Here is a 21,779-nt window from a genome sequence, read left to right as displayed (position 1 = left end):
AGTCTAAATGAAAAACAATAGATTTGCTTTATATTCTCTGCTCTTTTGAAGTCTAAATTAAAATTTCAGGTACCTTTACGAGGGCTTTGTTCAGAAAGTTATTATATTTAATTAGCGTGTTTAGATTCAGCTAAAAACGAAGCTTCACAATGCGGTGTCATTTGAGGCAAAGAGCAGCATTAACTGGCCAGACTTAAAGACTTTGGTGTCATGGGACCGAGGTGGTGGCTGATGGTCTATGTTACTTGCACTGTCCTGACTGTTGTTTTGACTATGCTCTCTGTGTCTCTGATTCTGCATGCCTCTGAAGCCCCCTCTGCCACCCCCAGCCCCTCCTCCATACGTCCCACGCGCCTCAAGAGAGCCCTGATCCTTATTTCCGATGGCACGTCCTCATGGGCACTAGGCCACTGATTTAGCATATTTCTATTGGCCAGTTTGATAGTGCTCTTGCCAGCAGCAGCAGCAGAGAGTGATCCAGGAGTCACAAACCACACCACTTGCTTCTGCTCGCACTAACACAAATGTTACCGCTAATGCTACTGTTGGCGCTGTTTGACTAGGCTTCCCAGAGTGAGGACGAGATAATGGGTGGGGGGAAGCCCCCTGACTCAAAACAAATCCATAACGGAGAGAGAGAGAGAGAGAGAGAGAGAGAGAGAGAGAGAGAGAGAGAGAGAGAGAGAGAGAGAGAGAGAGAGAGAGAGAGAGAGAGAGAGAGAGAGAGAGAGAGAGAGAGAGAGGAGGGAGAGAGAGAGAGAGAGAGAGAGAGAGAGACACACATCCACACACACACACACACACACACACACACACACACACACACACACACACACACACACACACACACACACACACACACACACACACACACACACACACACACAGAGAAAGAGAGAGAGAGAGAGAGAGAGAGAGAGAGAGAGAGAGAGAGAGAGAGAGAGAGAGAGAGAGAGAGAGAGAGAGAGAGAGAGACAAAGAGAGATAGAGACAGAGAGTTGGGAAAAATACCTTATAAAAATAAAAATAAAACTTGCCGATGTGTTTAGTCACTGCGTTTGTGTAGGGCATTTTCCAGGAGAGGAAGGGCTTAGAGGACAAGTAGAGGCAGCGTGAGACCATACGAGCAGCCTGGCCAGCGCCTTGCTGTGCTGTGCGCATGTGTGCATGCCCGGGTCTGTCTGTTCCTGCTCAAACACGGCTACCATTTGCACAGTAGAGGCAAGTCAGGCGTGACATCTCCAGGCTGCGAGGTTTGTGGAAATTAAACCTGGCACTGCAGAGCAAAATGTGCTGAAAGTCATCAATTCCACATGGCTTGAGAGGCAAGTGCCTATTTATTACAGCCCTCCCCCCCTCCTCCCCCTCATACCTCCTCTTTACCTGGTGTGTATCCTCTGAACACACATCCATAATGATGAATACACCCCACTGGGAACCGTCGACAGGGCATCAGTCAGGACACCAAAACAAACGTCAACAAAGACATGCACACGGAAGATTGACACATAAACACACACACACACACACACACACACATACGCACACAAAGACCTACACACACATGCAAAGCCTGAGACATACAAAACACAAAGACACACGCACCGTCCGACATATACCAGCAGAGTGACATGCACACACTAGTAGCCGTGTTGGCGCAGACAAACACACACACACACACGCACACACGCACACAGAGCTTCAGATCAGAAGTCTCGGATGGATGAGGTGGGGGGGGGGGGGGGGGGGGGGGGGGGGGGGGTGCTGGCGGAGGGTTTGAGTCGTCTCAGCATAAAAGCAGCCGCTAGGATCCAGAGAATCACTCACGAGGTGGGAGACAAACAAATGGGGAGACGGAGAGATATTAAACTTCTTCAAAACAGGGCCCTGGTGCCAGCGTCCCACCACCAGCAGCAGCACCATGCTGTTCAAACACGGCACGCAGGGTGATTTGTTCAGGTTTCAGCCTGTTTGGCGCCTCAGCGTGCGGCGGAGAACAACCACACATGATCAGATGATCTACGACGATCAACACGGAGGACTTCATGTACGGAGACACTGACACACGTGTGAGTTTTGTGTGTGCGCTGCGTGGGCGAACCGTGAAGAACGTCTACAGTACGGGACGGCAAACATACCGGAGAAATAGATAAAGTGACAGCTCCTGCAGAGTTAGGAGACTGAAAAGGTTGTGTGATGGATGTCAATATCTGTTTATGTGGTTGTTTTCTTTATTTCACCAATCTCCTGTCGTTCCAAAATGTACATTGGCGTGCTCGTCCTCACATTGGTAAGAAACATGCAAGTCGTGAACACACAGGATATGTTTTTGACCATCCCCCAGGCCAGGGTTGAAAGAACAGAATAAGACTCCTATGACACTGGTTCTTCTACTACTAATCCCACTAAAATAAAATAAAACCTAAGTAAGTAATCAAGAGGGAAGTGGCTGGTTCGGTGTTCGCCTGGTCAAAACGTTGGCTCACCATCAATCCAAGGGCCCCAGCAAGGCTCTTCAAACCTCCCTAGACCCCCACACACACACACACACACACACACACACACACACACACACACACACACACACACACACACACACACACACACACACACACACACACACACACACACACACACACACACACACAAACACACACACACACACACACACACACACACACACGCACGCACACACACACACACACACACACACCCCAACCCGAGGTCGGACTTCACCGGAGGTGTTATCTAACATATCTTTCAACCCACACAAGCATGCCCTGCTCTGCGGCGCAAACTCTACCTGCACTAAACTCACTCACATCCTCTCTGACTTCCTCTCCTACCCTCGCTCTCTCCCTCTCTCCTCTCTCCGGCGTGGTGGGGAGGAGGATACGAGTGATAAAGCGGAGAGCAGAGTGCTGGTTAGCTTACACGGCCCTGGAGCCCATTATGTTCCCCACAACAGGCCCCGGGCCTGGACGCGCTGTGAATAGGTAATAGCACGGAGCTCCGGGCAGGGGCCTGGCTGCTGCTCAATGAGCCCAAGACAGCGCTGCAAGTGACGGGCATTGGAGATACCTCAGCGGCCCAGTGTACCACGCACTTAAAGCCTGTGTTGCTGTGTGTGTGTGTGTGCGTGCGGCGCACACGCGCGGATGGAATCTGTATGGGATCTCATCATATAGGATGATGTCATAAACACTGCAACATGGAGGAGTAATAAGGGACTTATTATGGATGGCTGTAAAAACATAATGTTGCTGAGGTCTCTGCGGCGGTGCTTTGAGGAACACCCGCGGCGGGCACAACCCATCACACACACCGTGTCCAAAGAGGTCGCCGACAGAGCGCGCTGCTAGCCTACCAAGTGTGACCGCCTATCCCCCAAATGAGCTAGTTAGCCACGCCGCGACGCCCTATTCTAATAACAGCGCCCGTCCCCCCCCCGCCCCCTCCTCGTGCCAGGAAGGAGCTCCATCTCCATCGAGGTGCGACCCCTCCCCCACCCCCGCGGCACCCTACTCCTGATGGCGGTGGCGTTGCGGTCCCCTCCGCCGAGCCTCCTCAGACAATTAGGCAGGGGGGAGCTTTATGACCGTTAGTCTCGCTCAGCACGCCGCCCGCCAGCGCCACCAGGAGCGCTGGCTGCCGCACAAAAGGTAATTACGGGCGCCGGCGTAATGACACGCAGGAAGCTTTCGTCATAACACCCACAGCCCTTTTATCACCGCGCCGCAATTAATTACCGTCCTTCTGCTCTTTGATCCACTCCGCTATTCATAACATATTCATACGTTTCAAGAGGAATTATCATTTCCCTCCAGGAACTAATCAGGAGGAGGAGGAAGGAGGACCAGGTCTCATGCCTCCCCCCCCCCCCCCCCCCCCCAGTCCCCCCCAAACCCCCCCAACCCCCCCGGAAGCCGGATCAAAAGAGGCAGTTCATCTACCTGCCTGCTCGGCTGTGTGGCAGAGGGGGTCAAAGGGGGGCAGGAGGGCGAGGGGTCACGGCGCCAGCAGGGGGTCGAGGTCGAACACACGGAATGGTTCAGTGTGAATGACAGCAGCCGGTGTGTGTTTTTTTGCGTCACTTTGATGTGGCGCGATTGTATGGGGAGTGGGAGTACGGGTTTGTTACGCAGCCTCACGAATATCTAGGCCAGGCCGGGGACATCTAGGGGATCGAACCCGGTGCCTTTCGTTTGGGGATGGGATGAAAGGGTTACTGTCCCGCCGCACCGATTGTGCGTTTGGATTGTGTTTTCCATGTTGTGGGTTCCGACTCGTTTCCGAGGCCTTTCTAGAGGTTCAATCTGCAGAGCGACGTCGTCGCCGGAAACGTCAGCTTTGATTTGAAACTCTGTTGGAAAGAGACGGGGGGGGGGGGGGTGCAAAGGCCGGGGAGACACACTACAACGCAGCGCTGTGTACCCAACTGATAACAACAGATAATAGGATGATTATGTTGTCTTGACATCAAGAACGCCGTAATTCCTCTCGTTCCATCTCCCCTCTCTCTCCTTGTCTAATGGCTACCCGTGGCTCGGGGTGGAAGTCCTGCTCGCTTCTCAACAACAATATCAAAGTGTAACGGCACAACAACAGCGACATCAAAGAGCCGGCAAACGGCGTCTGGCGCTCCCCGGGGAGGGGCACGGGCGCGCTGCGACGTAAACAGGTGTCCACCCACCACCACCCCGATCAGCCCCCCCTGCCCCCCCCCCCCCCCCCCCCCCCCCCCCACAGCGCGGGCGGCCGCCGCTTCAATGGCCATGTGATGCTTTTTGATGTCTAGTCAGCTCAATTGTACCTTGGGCATGATAATGAGGGGGCAATAATGGCTCCTGCACTCGAGGGGTTAATGGTATGTAACCGGCAGAGCTGCTAATTACACGTTACAAACTATTTATCAGAGTCTCCATCTGTGCAGGCACCACAACTCTCATTGTGCACGCTAAATTACTCCACGGATTATCATTGTAAAGCAACTTTCAGTAATTAGGGACCCATGCTGCTGTTTTCTTTTTCTGAGAGAGACCGAGAGAGAGAGAGAGCGCCAAACGGAATTAAGCGCATGGGGGAGAGAGGGGGAAAAATGGAGATAGTGGCACTTATGGCGGTGGTTAATTTGGGACTGACATGGGGAATGTGTTGTTTTTTTTTGGGGGAGGAGCAGATGTACCGTATGTAGAGGAATCTGCCTCACCCTGGGACGACACATCCGACAGACATCTTAGAGAGAGGAAAAAAATTCTTCTGTTTTTTTATATACTTCACAAAGGTTAATCCGGTGGGGAGTTTACACTTAAATGTGAGAGAGAGAGGTGTAAATTGCATGGAGGATCCCACACAGTCTTGGTGGGACTTGGTGAGGGCCTGCTTGCTGCACGTTGTAATGGCGTTGGAAGAGAAAGAGAGAGAGAGAGAGAGAGACAGAGAGAGAGAGAGAGAGAGAGAGAGAGAGAGAGAGAGAGAGAGAGAGAGAGAGAAAAGAGAGAGAAAAAGAGAGAGACAGGGACAAACACAGGGAGACTGGGAGACAGGGACAGGGAGAGACAGGGAGAGAGAGTGATAGAGAGGGACAGAGAGACAGCAGCTTGAGAAGCGACATGAACTCCGGGGCCCGATGGTGCGAGCTCAGGGCTGATGGGTTATGCGAGAGATAACTGCCATGATCCCTCGCACCTAAAAGGCCCACAACCCGCAGAGGACTTCCACCTTCCTCCAACCTCCTCGCAGTGCCATTTTTTTTAAATTACCTTCATTATGAAGACAGCGTTCATTATAAAACATTAAAAAAATGGCGCTGCTCTCTCAGGGCCTGGCGGATTAATAAGGACAGCGGTGTATTTTAAGCCGTTAACTCAGCTCCTCACTGTCCTTAATCTCCTTCCTCCTTCGCCGGGCCAAATTAACACCTCTGCTCAGCTCTGACGGGACCTCATTAGCAAACTTCCAGGGAAAGGAAGAAGAGGAGCAACGCAACGAGGAAGGAGAAGAAAAAAAAAGAGGAGAAGAAGAAGAGAGGAACAGCGGCGACCGATGTCAGAGCCACCAGCTCTGGGATTAACCCTTTCTCCTCCTCCTCCTCCTCCTCCTCTCCTCTGGAGGAGAGGAGGAGGAGGAGGAAGAGGAGGAGAAGAAGAAGAAGAAGAAGAAGAAGGAAAAGAGAAACTAGGTCGACGACGTGCTCCCTAATCAGTCGCCTGGTTAGTGATAATTAGAAGGCGAGATTGGACGAGAGAGGCTGGAGAGAGGAGGAGGTAGAGAGAGAGAGAGAGAGAGAGAGAGAGAGTGGATGGGGAACACTGAAATAAAACAGGGAGGAAGAGGGAACCTGTCATGTTGCAAATACTTCAAAGGAGCCGGCTCTCCTTTTTTGAGGTGGCACGAAGAGGGTCTAAATACCAGGAGACCCTCTTCTGGGCCAGCGAGGAGGAAGGGCCAGGGCTGGAGGAGGAGGGGGGGGGGGCAGAAGTAAGAACCCAGTTTCCTTTGTTTCCCTAACACACACACACACACACACACACACACACACACACACACACACACACACACACACACACACACACACACACACACACACACACACACACACACACACACACACACACACTGAATTTCTCTCTCCTTCATGACACCTGCACATGGCTGCTGCTGGGAAGTTTTAGATCAACACCCCACCCAGATACACGCGCGCACACAGACACCAAGCGCAAACACACACATGCACACACACACACACACACACAAATACACACACATACGCACCGACACACACACTCACACACCAACACAGCCCGACCACATATTCACACACACAAATATACACACATACACATGCACATACACACACACACACACACACACACACGCACATACGCACACACACACAAACACAAACACACCCACCCAGAGGGTACCCGGACCCCGAGTGCCGGGGGCCCCAGCGGCTGGCAGATCGAGGGCCTGGGGACCACCGCTGGGGAGAAAGATCACCAGCCCCCACCGGCCATTTGACATTAGCCAATAAGGTCAGAGTGCCAAGGAAAACCCCATGAGAGAGGCGGAGCAGTACTGTGACGCCACGCGGAACACCTCGCAGCCACATCAGACCTCAGAAGGAGCCAGGGTGATCCTCGACCACCCCGCTCACACCCCGACACCCGGAGCATCAGAGGCTCCTGACGGGGTACGGAGAGGGGAGAGGGGAGAGGGGAGAGGGGAGAGGGGAGAGGGGAGAGAGGGAGACGGGAGACCGCCCCGGCCCACAGAGGCCTGCAGCCGAGCATCATCGCTCATTACCAGCCATCTATTTCCTCCACTACTAAGCGTCTCTGGACTTGTCAGACATCAATAGTCCTTAAATTAATCCCCCGGGTTCCTTAATGAAAAAGGGAATTCATGGAAGGGTGCTTCTGGTGTATGTGGTGTTTCAAACCTTTGTGGATGGTGAATGAGCGTGGACAGGCGTGGGCGCAGGAGACGGCCACGTACCTTCGTGTAGCATCGACTGTGAGCGCCGCGGCTATCGAGCTAGCTAGGGCCGCCAATAGGCTTAGCCAATTACAAACTTGAAAATGATCCCATGGGCAAAGGCAGTGAGGAGGGTTCCTGTGTGCTTCGGGTGATAATGGGGCATTAGGGTTAACGGGGGGGGGGGGGGGGGCAGGACATGAGGTGCGAGGGCAAGCGTCAGATTGAGAACATATCTGCGGTGTCGTCTCCATAAGGCCAGGCGGACTGCACCGTAGGCCCACCGACGTGATTAATGACCTTGGTTTAATGGCAACGGCAGAGACCCAGTACGTATCTGATGACTGTTTCAATATGGCGACGTTAGATGAGGGGATAGGGGGGCGGGGGGGGGGGAGGTGCTCTCCGAATGCACGATCACACCAGGAAATGAGTGCTTGTCTCGGGCCAAGAAAATATGAGAAGCCCGATATCTGATCATCTAATGGCAGATAGATGCTACTTCACTTCGACAGAAAAGCCATCTGTCAATACACCGGCAGATGAGCGCGAGCTATGAAACAGCCCGGTTGGATTGTCGGGCGGTCTGCGGCGAATCGTTCACACCAGGAAAAGTGGAGAGGAAGTGATATCCATACTTTAACCAGATGTCAGAGCGCGCCGCTCATTGGTTTACATACGCTCCCTGTTATCGATTGTGTTTTAACAGCTTTCCAGTCTGTCACATCTGCTGCGTTATTTATTTATTCATTCCAAGGGTGTCTCACAACAAAATACAAAAATAAAAAAAATAAAAGCCGTCGGATGGGAAGAGCGCCACCTCACCTGAGCCTGAAAGCTTTTGAGGACAGGGGCCACCATCTCCCGGACCTCCTGTGGGGACACGGAAGAACAGCATTCATTGGGCTTGTGTTTTCGTTTTGTGTTGTTCTTTCTGTTTGTTCCCCCTGCTCCCCAGTTCCCCGATTCCAGGCTACTATATCTGTCTGCTGGAGGGGGAGGATGCCAGCGAAGACAGACTGATCCCCTCTTATGTGGCTGTGTTATACAGAGGAGCTTACAGCCTGGCTCAAAGAACACAGGGCACGCCACCATGTGCTCCGTGCATCCCTGTGGTCGGAGGTGTTAATATACAAGACTATAAAAAAAGATGGATAATGTGTTTGGAGTTTGCACATTGGTATGTTATGACGCACAGTGGACTCCTTGCGTTGTGGGCGTTGACCTCACTCGTACTCGCTGGTGTTTGAATGTGCACGGGAGGTTTTCACCAGTGAGGTAATGTAGCCGGTGACATGTTAAGCTACTGTTTACGATGAACAAAGATTTAAACATTAAAAGAGAGAGAGGGAGGGGAGGGACACCGGGGCTGGAGTTATTAATGGCGTGCATTAATAATGTTAACATAAATTAATTAGTTAATTAAGCAAAATAGAGATGGTGGATTCTGGAAAATGATTGTATCGAAACTCCAAGCATCTCGAATAGACAGAATGTTTTTTATATGAAAATGTGTGTGTGCGAATGCCTAAAAGAGGGCGGGGCAACTGTGGGTGTGTGTGTTTGTGTGTCTGTGCGTGTTTATGTGAGATTGTGTGTGTGCTGTCATGTGTGCGTGCGTATGTGAATGTGCGTGTGTGCGCATGCGTGCACGCGCACGTGCGTGTGTGCATGTGCGTGTGCCTGCGTGCGTTCGTATGTGTCGATGTGTGTGAGTGTGCGTGTGTGTGTGTATGTGCGTGCGCGTGCATGCGAGCGTGTGTGTCGATGTGCGTACGTGCGTGCATGTGTGCATGCGTGTGTGTGTGCCCGTGCACATGGCTCACCTCAGGGACATTTCTCTTGAACTCCCTGCTTAGTTCCACCAGGTGCTTATGGGAATGTTCGCTCTCTTCCTGTCGACCTGCCAGCTCCGACGCCACAGAGTTAAGCTCCCTCTACAGAGCAGAGAGAGAGACAGAGAGACATGGAGAGAGAGCGGGAGAGAGAGAGAGAGAGAGAGAGAGAGAGAGAGAGAGAGAGAGAGAGAGAGGGAGAGAGAGACATCACATTTAAGAGAGAGCCTGCCAATGGCCATCCAGTAAAGCTTGCGAGAGTGAACATAAATAAGAATACAGTGCTGGATATTAACAATGCAATCCTTCATGATCTCACAGCAGTAATACTTACAGCTAGCCGGCACCAATAAATAATTAAGCCAAAATAAATCTGATGCATACAGTAGCAGAAAGCCTTTTAGATGATCAGTATTTGAAATAATCAATACACTTGCAACTGCTATGCAGAGCTCTGAGGGAGGGCAGTAAGAGAGAGAGAGAGAGAGAGAGAGAGAGAGAGAGAGAGAGAGAGAGAGAGAGAGAGAGAGAGAGAGAGAGAGAGAGAGAGAGAGAGAGAGAGAGAGGAGGAGGAGTAGGGAGGGAGGGGGTAGGTTGTGGTGGCCCCGGAGTCACGTGGACAGACTCAATAACCTGACAAACACTAGCACCAACCCCAGCTTCCTCCTGAGGAGGAGAACCACTCACAGTGCCCCAACCCCACCCCCCCCTCTACCCACCCCCACCCTGCCCATACGGCAATAATCACCCATGGGTCAAATCTATTTTCCACACTCTCTTTTCCATCAATCCAGCTCCCTCCGATAGCCACTACCCCCGCCATCCATATATTGATCCCCCATTGATCTCCAACACGTGATGACGACATTGTTCCAGCTCGCACCAAATGACCCCTTTCCTCCCTCCTTCTTTGCATGTCATATAGAATTTGGGGGCAGAGTCCTCTCCCTCGCTGGCCGGCTCGGTCTGCAGTGGCCAAGCCCTGCTGCCGCCACCCCCCCCCCCCCCCCCCCCTCCCCCGCTGCACCCCACTCACATTCAGTCTGCCACTCCCCGTGCCTTCCACAAATCCAATACTATTGACCCGGCGTCCAATTCCCCGCTCTTTCAGCAAACACAGCGAGGAAGGGAGGAAGGGAGAGAGAGACAGAGAGAGAGAGAGAGAGAGAGAGGGGGGGGAGAGAGAGAGAGAGAGAGAAAAGGAAAAAAAAAGATAAGAAAAATAGGTTCAGAATGTACTCTCCCCATGCAGTGTGGGGCTGGAAGCCGAGCACTGTACTGCCACCTTGTCTCTGCTGCCTGTGACTCCCTTTGTTATTGATGAGGGTCCTTCTCCCCCACGCAAACGCTGGAGCAAAATATAAAAGCCGACCGGGGGATTCAATTACCACTGCAAATTTATTTATGATGCTGGAAAATTAAATTGACTGTGTTTTAATTAATCTCCAGTCTTACTTAAAAGCCATTTAATAAATTATCACACACACCAGTAAAATATTAAATAAATCAAGTTTCAACAGACTAAGATAGTAAAAAAAAGAGAGGGAGAGAGCAAAAGGGAGAGCTAGAAAGGGAGGGAGAGAGAGAGAGAGAGAGAGAGAGAGAGAGAGAGAGAGAGAGAGAGAGAGAGAGAGAGAGAGAGAGAGAGAGAAAATGAGGAATAGAAGTGCCACACTGCCTTCCCGTCCCTTGAGTATGGCAAGTAATTGAAGGGCTGCTGGTTCAAATCCCTTTGGGGAAGTGGTCAGATGTGAGACAATCATATCCCAGAATGCACTGCAGATGCAGCGGCAGCACTGCAGTCGGCGACGGTTGCTGACCCATCGCTGCTCTGCAACTTACAGATAATCACTGGCTAGCAATAGATCATGGTAGCTAGCATGCCGTAGAAAAGGCTGCTTATGTTGTCTTGCTAGGGCGTGTGCCTCTTAAAGATTATACATACTGGCTAACATAATGATAAAACTGGCAGCTGAATGTAGAACACGTCGTGACTTTGAGCGACAGTGGTCTGAAACATAATAAAGGAGCAGGACCTCTCTGAATTCCACTTAGCGCCCCTTCCAGCGGATTAGAGGACAGGCTTAAAGGAGGAGGAGGCCAAGTCTTCCCTGAAGTAAATTCTTCTGCAAATGACTTTGAGTGTCTATCCTAAAAGTACTTAAGATAAAAACAGCCCCGGTGTTTCCGAGTCAGCCAACACTTCAATGCTCGATTCAGCTTCTCTTTTTTCTCTCTGTGCGCACCGCCTGAGCCGATGCAAAACTACTGTAGCAGCGCACAAGCCAAACAGCACGACTATAAGTGACTGTTTCATTCCCTAACCCCTATGGTTTTCTCTTCTATTACAAGAGAGGGAAATGTGGGCAACAGCCCATCAAATGAAACCATGTCTGTCTGTTGGGGGCCAGGGAGGGAGGGTTCAAGCAGTGCCAGTGGAATTCCACAACGATGCAGTCGACAGTTTCAGTGTGCTATCTGTAAAAACAGAAAAGATTGATTTTGAAACCCCTCTAACTACCAACACCCCCCGCCCGACACTCTAATCAGGTGGGTTCCGTGCCAAATGAGGGACAGACCCTCAGACCCACTCTTCTCCCCCCCCCCCCGGTGAGGAGCATTGAGCAGGCTATCTTGGCACAACATGGAACCACCAACATTGATCCACCACAGAGCTTTTCTGGCAGCTTCTAAATGCTTGCAAACAGACAACGATCTAAATATGAACTAAACAAGAGAAACAGCTTTGCATACAGCACTCAGTCAGGTCAGTATGGAGCTTATGATATGAGGCCTCTACCAGTCCGCAATGAGGCCGTACTTGTTGTGGCGGGGCTGTTGATAGAGCTGGGCTAGCCTGCTGTGAAAGGCCAACCCAGGATGACTCCAGCCCCTAAAGCAGTCTTCAGGTAGCTAGAAAAGGTAAATTCTTAGGGTCTTGTAGTTTAACTTCTGACTAGAACATTGTCCTTGTGCCTAAGCTATCTCCTAGTCCGCATGTAGTCTAGGGTACACTACTGGCCAGGGACGGTAGCAGAATCAGGCCTCCCAGAAGTCAATGCGATCGTCTAAATTAGCATAGCATCAGACTGCCCGCTGCAGTGACTGTGGGCAAAACAGCGGTCGACGCGCTGACATTCTGCATGTCCATCTGATTAGGGGACTACCACAGGACAGAAGGAGGGCTCCGGCCACTGGACCCAAGGTGTGTGTGTGTGTGTGTGTGTGTGTGTGTGTGTGTGTGTGTGTGTGTGTGTGTGTGTGTGTGTGTGTGTGTGTGTGTGTGTGTGTGTGTGTGTGTGTGTGAGCTGTCACATGACCTGGCATGGCATTGAGGGCATTTATGCATGTTGTGCAGACTGTAGGGGACGGTCGCCATGGATTCCACTGAGGAATTGATGAGCCACAGGGCTATAGAACGTCGTTCAATTGGCAAAAAAACTAAACAGGGTGTTTCTATTTGTAGAGTTATTGCTGTATATGTGTTTTAATTAACGTATTATCCCCTCCACTGCTGGTAAACTTGCAAAATTTAACTAGCCTTTGAAAAGCCCAATTACCAAATCAGCTAAAAAAGCTCTGCTCAACAAAAGAAAAAAGAAAGAACAAACAGGTGTAGAACAATGCAGTCTGCGCTTGTAAGCAGAATGTTCCGTGTAAAACGGTGGAGCGTATTGTGTTGTGGAAGATTTTGACAGTGATTCATTTAACCTAGCTCTTCTTGATTACATCTGTAGCGGTAAGCTCTTTTCTGGCCCTCCGCAAAGAAATGTTGACAACTGGCGTGTAAGAAAATAAATATATATATATATTAAACTGAAGGTGCCGCGATGAAGAAGCTATAGTCAAAATAGCTATTGTATGAACAAGGGCTAGGACAGCAGAAATTAAAGAGGGAAAAAAATAGGGCTGGGAGGAGGGAGACAAAAATGTAGATGGGTGGAGTATTATTTTTCTTTTTGTATCCTGTCTAATTGCAATCATAGGCAGATGTCTGAACGTGTGACAGCATCAGCAGAATTGCTGCTGAGAGCACAGAATCTTTGTCTAAAAATAATCAGACGTTCTCTGTGCTGCTGTTTGTTGTAATGGTAATCGATGCTGGAGGCTTTGAATTCCATCAATTTATAGATCCACTCTGTTCTGCCTGGCGACTGTGCAGCCTCACATCCCCCGCTACACAGACACACACACACACACACACACACACACACACACACACACACACACACACACACACACACACACACACACACACACACACACACACACACACACACACACACACACACTAACCCAATAGCCAAACACACAGCAAGGGGGGGATCGCAGCAAGACACGACATGGGCCTTGTGTGATTAAGATAAGTATACTTTTCCTTTTCATTCTTATCTGGTCCAGTCTCTCTGTGCACCACCCGATTGTTCCAAGGAGGCCCCCCCCCCCCCCTCCCAAACGTAGCATCTAAAAGGCCACATTTGGCCGGAGGGGTGGATGATCAATAAATCAAATGGCCGTGATCGATGCAGCGATGCCGATCACTGCAGTCTAGTCTGGCCTCCGCATTATTACTGGCAACCACTCCCCACCCCCACCCCCCCCATCCACCACCACCACCACCACCCCAACCCCCACTGCAGTCTCTGAAAGGAGAGAGGGGAGTGGGGCCGTGTCCGTAACAATGATCAGAAACAATCTCTTATCGCCCTCCCTGAGAATCAGTCAAAGGACACCGCAAGGACAGAGAAGCCCCCGCTGCACGCTGATTGGCCCAGACAGGACGCTGGGGGGGGTGTGGGAGGGGCCCCTGACCTCTTCGACCCTGCGACTGGGTGTTGGGGTGCCCTCGGAGGATTGGCCGGGGACAGCACTGGGAAGGGGGGGGTCATCCATCTGCGATGCTTTGTTTTGTTCGGTGGCTCGCTGAGAATCTCTCTACACCGAATCATTGTTGGTTTTTTCCCTCCCAAATCTGTGGATCTGTGGTAGTGCATTCGATTAGTGTAAGCGGATGTGTCTTGGTTTTAGTATTGTGACCTGTGCTAGTGCTGTTGCATTGTAGCCTGTGTTAGAATGTGAATGTGTGCTATAATATTAGGATGTGTGCTATAGCAGTCAGATATTTGCAATATCTGTGCTTCTTCTTGATTCCCTACATAAGTGGTTCTCAAACTATGGTACGTGGTACGCGTACAGCTATCAAGTGGTACGCAGAGGAATTAGAAGAATAAAATCGTTAGCTTAAAAACAATAGGCTACTATCAAAATACTAGTACGAATGGTGATACATTTACCATGAGATCATGTTCTCACCTGCTGTGTGTGTATGTGTTTCCGGGTCTCTGTTCAAGTGCTACCACTTTGTACAGCTGACAACAGCTAACAATAAATAACATTCTTTTTAAGAAAAAATGTGCCTCCTGCATGAGATGTGCGCAGCTGAATAGGGCCGCAGGCCTACGCTACTGTATGTTGTTATATTTGATATATTTTATATCTGTCATAATGGTGGTAGTTGGGTAGACAAATATTTTCTGTGGTGGTACGCGGTCTAAAAAGTTTGAGAACCACTGCCCTACATGATTGATTGACAGCATTAGCAGTCAGTATGGATTAATTTATAGCATTCTATGTGAATTTCTGTAATAAAATACGATTAAGCATGTGAGCTAGGGCGTGCAAGATCTGCACATCAAATAAAATCCTAACTTTAGGCAACAAGACCAGACAACAGTGCCTCAGTTGACAGGGTCCTGTCTGAGGACAACCAGCCTCTAATCTAACTGGCCGTAGCACTGACATCATCTCATTCTTTCACCAGCGTTCAGACTGCCGTCTGTCGTCTACCTTTGAACTGAGTCCGATTATACTATATAGACTATATTCTCCCAGGTGTGTGAAATCAGCCACCAGGAGGGATGAATCTACTACGGGGCCGAGTGTTAAAACATGTGTAGATTGTGAAGGCGCAACGAGTTAAATCACATCATTTCCTTTTGACAGTTCTCCTAACTCAGGACTGGTTAGTGGGATAAATCATCCAAGAATAATTAATCCCCAGTCAGTCGGGCTGTTTTCAAATGATGTGCTAAATCTCACAAAAGCAGGGAAATGCGCGCAAGCGTTACAACCATCAGCAAAAGGTGTGACTGGTGTTGTCACCCATTATTCGTTCTAGCCCGCTTCATTTAGAGGAGTCTGCTGCCTGACACACCGGAGCGCAGCCTCCCTGTCAACGCTGCTGCTGTTTGACTCAAACATACACAAACACAGACACACACGTGTTCCCCGATACACACACACACACACATGCACACACGCATGCACGCACGCATGCACGCACGCACGCACGCACACATAGCCAGATGAACATAAACCAGATGAAAATGCGCACACACCCGGACCCACAGTGCATGTACACACACAAACCCACAAGTAAAATCCTGGTGCCCACAAGTGAACACACCAACGGGAACACGCCTGACTGGAGGCAGAAACACGCTCAACAAACACCCGCTCTCCCCTCGCTACTCAGGACCAAGTGGGGTTGTATCACGTCTGCAAACCTCGTGAAGAACACACCCGTAAAAGCAGAGAGCAGATCCATCTCCCTCCACACCACTGCCATCACATACACTCCAGTTAAAACCTTCCAATTGCAATCTATGACGCTCGGCTACCAAGGCCAATTAGAACACCATATTTATCATCATTAGGGCCAGCCATTGTTCCCACATTCCCACAGTTCTCGGCTACAATCAGGCTGTCTATTGTCATTGTGCGCTACACGCACGCTGACTGATTACACAGTCCTAGACTTCATTAGAATGCCGGCGCGTTCCAACCTAAGAGAAGACATGATGACCTCGACGGGCTATCCACACAAATTGCCGTTGAAACGTCCACAAAGAAAGCAGCTGTTCAAAACCACAACGAGTGACAGCGCGCTTGACAACATAACTAACGGACAAACAAGCCAAGGCCAAAACAAAGACCTCCACAAAGGCCTGTTGTCTGCCACGACGATATCGGGGACGCCGGGCAGGATTTGTTACCCTGCGGTGGGGCTGTGTGGTGGTGGCGTCCCACTAAAGCCCGAGCCTCCAGATGCAGCAGACTGTGGGAGGCAAAGGGAGACGATCCAACCTTCATGGCCCACTTTCACCTCACTGACAGCTGTGACGGCGACGGCATGCGGCCCGCCATTGTTTATTCTCTCTTAAGAAATGTCAATCTGCTGCGTCTCAGGTGCTCCCTCTCCTTCTTGTTTCGGTGGTCCCCTCCCCACCCCTCCATGTCGTTCCTCCCTGCCTGGGTCGTCTCTTGTCGATTCGGTTGAAGATCAAAGCGACACCTCTGGAAGAATCTGAATATTTCAGGTGTGGAGAGAAAAGAGAGAAAGATGGAAGGAGGGGGGGAGGGGGGGATGCCTTTTCCACAACACCTGTGCGGTGCCGAGAGTCGGTTCCCGATTCTCCTGCTCTGACTTACATTCCGGGGCCCTCCCCCTGGAGGCCCCCGGCGACACCACGCAGCACCACCTGTCTGGGAGAGAGGGAACGCGACGCTGAACCTGCCCCTCAGCTCGCCGGGTGTCTCCATCGCACGGTCGCTCCTCCGGATTTACCGTCTCTGAACCAAAAATAAATGAGTCTAAATGGAGGAGCAACGTTGGGAATACAAGCCGCGGCTGAGAGTGTTGTCACAAAGACTTCAAAATGGCTTCCGAGTGCCGGCAAACGCGCAGCGCTGACACGTCGACTTAAAAAGGGCACTTTGAACAGGAATAATTGTCCTCGTTTTTGTAACTTGTTTTCATTCCAAATGTTCATTTTTCTGGGGGGGAAATAATGGGTTATGGTTGCAGTAGCCCTAACCCTCCTGCAACCCTTTGCAGCAGAAAAGAGACCAGTTACAAAGAGGGGGGCACTCCGAGTTGCCCCCCCCCCAAAGGAGACAATACTTTTCCGGCTGAACGGAAGGAGTGTTTTCTGCTAAATTGCATCTCAGGGTCGGCGAGGTTCTGCGCGGTGCAGAGCGGAGTGGGCTCTTTGTGCGAGACACTTCTCATCACATCTTTGGGGCAGAGCAATTCATGACCCAAAGCAAATAAAAAGCCTCCCTGATGTCAGTAACAGTCTTAACAGTTTGATGTAGCTGCCCTCCTCTGGGGGCTGTGAGCCTTGACATGTGTGCATATGTAAGCACTTGTGCTAGCCCGCGTGTGTGTGAGTGTGTGTGTGCGCGCGAATGTTTGTGTGTGTCTGTGTGAGTGTGGGTTGGTGTGTGTGTGTGTGTGTGTGTGTGGGTTGGTGTGTGTATGTGTGTCTCAGCATGGGTTGGTTGCGTGTGTGTGTGTGTGTGTGCGTGTGCGTGTGTGAGCGTGGGTTGATGTGTGTGTGTGTGTGTGTATGCGAGCATTCGTGCATGTGTGTGTCTGAGCGTGGGTGGGTGTGGGTTGAAATGCGTCTGGGGGCGGGGGACATGGGGGGGGGGCGGTTACACGCTACTGGTTCGCAGCCCTGTCTCTCAGAAGGACCGTAAAGTCTTTACAGCAAATTCCTTACATTCATCTGTGTCAAGGCGAGCGGCGCACATTAGACGTTTACACAGGAGGACACACAATCTATTTGATGCTACACTGCCCACACTTCTCCCGCAAGAGACACACAGCAGTAACCTCCATCTGATAGTCTGAGCAGGCAGGCAGAGAGGGACAGACAGACGGACAGACAGACGGACAGACAGACAGACAGACAGACAGACAGACAGACAGACAGACAGACAGACAGACAGACAGACAGGCAGACAGACAGACAGACAGACAGACAGACAGACAGACAGACAGACAGACAGACAGACGGACAGACAGACAGACGGGCAGACGGACAGACAGACAGACAGAGACAGGTAAACAGAGAGACAGAGAGACAAGGTAAGTGAGTATTCAGGTATGAAGGTAGGTAGGCAGAGAGACAGGCAATCAGAAAAACAGATAGGTCAGACCAGCAGGCAGACAAGCCTGTGGACGGGGTGGGCTCCTTCAGGCTGTAAAGAGCCTTCAAACAGCCTGGATGTAATCTGGAAATAGTCAAGAAGAGGCCCTTGCATTATGCTGCACCAGATATTTGTTTGTATCTCATTCCCCTATTGATGGATGCAAATGCTGAAGTAAAAAAAAGTAACAATATTCTTTCCATGCCTGCTACTCTGTTATTTTTGGTTCATCGTGGCGATTTATGTGTACAAATGGAGGTTAATCCAGGGATCAGGTGAGGGACGACCAGAGCTTTGTAAACGTCAGCCGGGAGATAAATAAATTAATAACATATGCATTTATGTATATTTATTGGGAGAACGGAAAAGCTGAAAATAAGCAAACCCCAAGTGGAGCAGTGTGTGTTTCGGTGCGTGTGTGTCTGTGCGTCGAGCGAGGAGGCAGAGAAGTGACTGAAGATATATTAAAAAAGAAGAAGAAGAAGAAAAAAAAAAAGCTGAACAAAACAGCAGCAGAATGACATATTTGTTTCCCATTTCTTCCAACTGTGAATTCAAATCCTTTGTGGTGACACAGTACTGCCCCGGTCCAGCGCTTCCTCTGCAGATCCTGGTGGCAGGAAGTCTCGCAGGAAACGCTGCGGGGAACCACTGTGGGGGGAACGGCGGCGCCGACAGGAACAACTAGAGCATGACAGAGTGGGCTGCTGCTGGGGCCCGCGTGGACCCCGTCCCCAGGCACCCAAACCCCCCTTCCCCCAGGAACCACCCCCCCCCCCCCAGCTCCGGGCCCACCTGGAAGCGGAGGGGCGGGGGGGCCAACGAGCCCCACAGGTGTGTGAGTGGAGGGGAGAGGCACTAATTGGTGTATGTTTTGTTGGTGCTTCGGGACAGGTTTCTCTGCGTACGCAGTCTGATGCCCCGCCGTGGCTCTCCCCTGTCTTGGGTGGGCCTACACCTCGTGGTTCTTTAAAGGCAAGCTTGAGGCTAAATGCCTCGTGGACTTTTGATCACATTTACACATCGAGCCATGGATCATGAAAGGTTGGGCTTTGAACCATCTTACTTGACTTTACTCAATCCCACCCAGAAGACAGAGATGCTCTCTAAGGCCACGATTATTATTTTTTAACAAATTGAGGACATTGCAAAATCTGTCCAGGGAAAATCTGTCCATGGAAAAACCTATTTCTGGGAATAAGAAGACACAAGAATAAGATAATGCTAGCGACATGTTTTTGTGTTTATACGTGTGGCATTAATTAATTCCATTTTTGAAATCCCACTAACAGGTCGGCAGGCAGACTCAATCACAGGGACGAGGAAGTTTCTCCGTTGCTAGTCTGTTACTAAGGTCTTTCGGATGCATGGGAGTCAAGACTAGCCTGGAGGCCATCCTGGTCACAAGACCTCACGTTCTGTCTCGCTGTCTGGACCTACACATCGCATCGATTTCAATGGGAGGGAGCACATGCCTTGACAGACAAGCTCCTTCAGCCAATCAGCGTAACGATTCAGTCTGAAGAACGGCAGGACGTATCTTCACCGAGGGGACTCTGCTCTTGTTTAATATTTTCTACTGAGTCTATTCCTGCAGTAACTGATGGCTGTGTTTACTCCGTCTATGTTAACGTTGTTGCTCGTAGCATCGGGAGACGCCATTACTGTTTGGCCAGCGGCGGGCTGTATTTCATCCTTAACTCCTACCCTGATTGGCCGGCATTACGTTGCAATTTCAGGAAATCGATGTTGGCGGCTGGCGGTCCAGACTGATCCGTGTAGCCCAACCGAACGGGAGGTCACGTGACCAGGAGGGTCTCCAGGCTAGGGGCGATCGGCACCCCGCTGAGCAGGTACGGTGATTGATAAGACCTGCCGGCTTAACAGCCAGCCCAAAGTCAATTACCACTTGATGTTATTTATTTCACCTAAAAACTTCATCCGTGCAAGGGATGGGGGTGGGAGCAAAAGGAGGAGTTCTCGACTTTATTCAAGAAAACACAAAATTATACTTCCGAAGGATCCATTATTCATCTGAGATAAAAAATGTATTTAAGGGTGGGCTGGGTGAGAGCGATGATGAATGTATCGCCCAGGATGCAATTTGTATGTTAAATAACACAGAAGATTACAGAATATGTTTTAGGTGCAAATGCAGTTTGTTGTCATCTGAGTACAACCCCCCCCCCCCCCCCCCCCCCCCCCCCCCCCCCCCCCCCCCCCCCCCCCCCCCCCCCCACCGCCATCTCCACCACAACCCCCACCAACCCTAAATAAAAATAAATAAGATAAAAAAGTGGAAGAGGTGTGTGACGCTGGCTCATAACATCCAGGAGGGGCCCCACCCCTCCTGGTAATGGGGTCACAATGAGAGAGTCAGGTGATGGACGAGCACCAGGGCTTCATTCATATAAATGCCCTCCTGGCAGAGAGGTGCATGGGGCCACGCCGGGTAAAAACACTAAACACCTAATATTCAACTCCTTGTCCATGGCCCCCTCCAGGCATGTACACATACACACATGCACGCACACACACACACACACGCACACACACACACACACACACGCCTCACCTACAGCTCCTTCGACGGCAGCAACAATGCGTGCAGAGATGCCACACTCACTCCAACCCCCACACACACACACACACACACACACACACACACACACACACACACACACACACACACACACACACACACACACACACACACACACACACACACACACACACTGCTTCTCGTTACCATGCCTGCAAACATCCCACATGATCCTTCAAGGATGCCCCCTGCTCCCCCCTCACCCCTCTTCAGATCCACTTGCTGCACATCGTCTCGACTCACCACATCTCACCCCCCTACACACCACCCATCATCCTCCCCCACCACCCATCATCCCCATCACCCCCTACCCACCCCCCATCCCCCCAACCCACCAATCATCATCCACCCTACCCCCCCCCCCCCCCCCCCCCTCTGGTTAGCTAATGCCGGGTTACAGTCTTTCTGCGTACAGTCCCAAACCACGATTGACCTATGACAGCAGTAGGGATCTGGGTTGTCCTCATTGATCTCAGAGCCGGGGCACGTGTGGGGCTGCCAGGCAGAGGGGGGGGGGTCAGGCCTGACTTTAAGGCCACTGGCTTTAACGCCACTCAATTTGATGCATGTGGTGTGTGGGTGCCTGAATGTGTGCGTGCATGTGTAGGTGTGTTTACGTGTGTGTGTGTGAGTGTGTGTGTGTGTGTGTGTGTGTGTGTGTGTGTGTGTGTGTGTGTGTGTGTGTGTGTGTGTGTGTGTGTGTGTGTGTGCGTGTGTGTGCGTGCGTGCGTGCGTGCGTGCGTGCGTGCGTGCGTGCGTGCGTGCGTGCGTGCGTGCGTGCGTGTGTGTGTGCGCGCGCGCGCGTGCGTGTTTGTGTGTGTGTGGAGGGAATGGAGGGTTTGGTTGGTACAAAAGGGTTGAGAGGC

The 21,779-nt window shown here is 51.0% G+C and overlaps 1 protein-coding gene across 3 annotated transcripts in view; it reads right to left on the bottom strand.

Moving 5' to 3' along the window:
* The window catches only part of cux2b (cut-like homeobox 2b), a 92,615-nt gene that overhangs the window by 48,893 nt on the left and 21,943 nt on the right, over positions 1 to 21,779 (bottom strand). For all 3 annotated transcript variants that reach the window (XM_030359342.1, XM_030359344.1, XM_030359343.1), the window contains exons 2-3: positions 9,306 to 9,416; positions 8,305 to 8,352 (exon numbers count right to left, since the gene is read on the bottom strand). In XM_030359342.1, the coding sequence (XP_030215202.1) occupies positions 8,305 to 8,352; positions 9,306 to 9,416 (159 nt within the window). The remainder of the gene's footprint in view (positions 1 to 8,304; positions 8,353 to 9,305; positions 9,417 to 21,779) is intronic.

This window comes from Gadus morhua, chromosome 6 (assembly GCF_902167405.1).
Source record: "Gadus morhua chromosome 6, gadMor3.0, whole genome shotgun sequence".
Classification (NCBI taxonomy): Eukaryota; Metazoa; Chordata; class Actinopteri; order Gadiformes; family Gadidae; genus Gadus; species Gadus morhua.
This window is presented reverse-complemented; position numbering and strand designations above follow the sequence as displayed.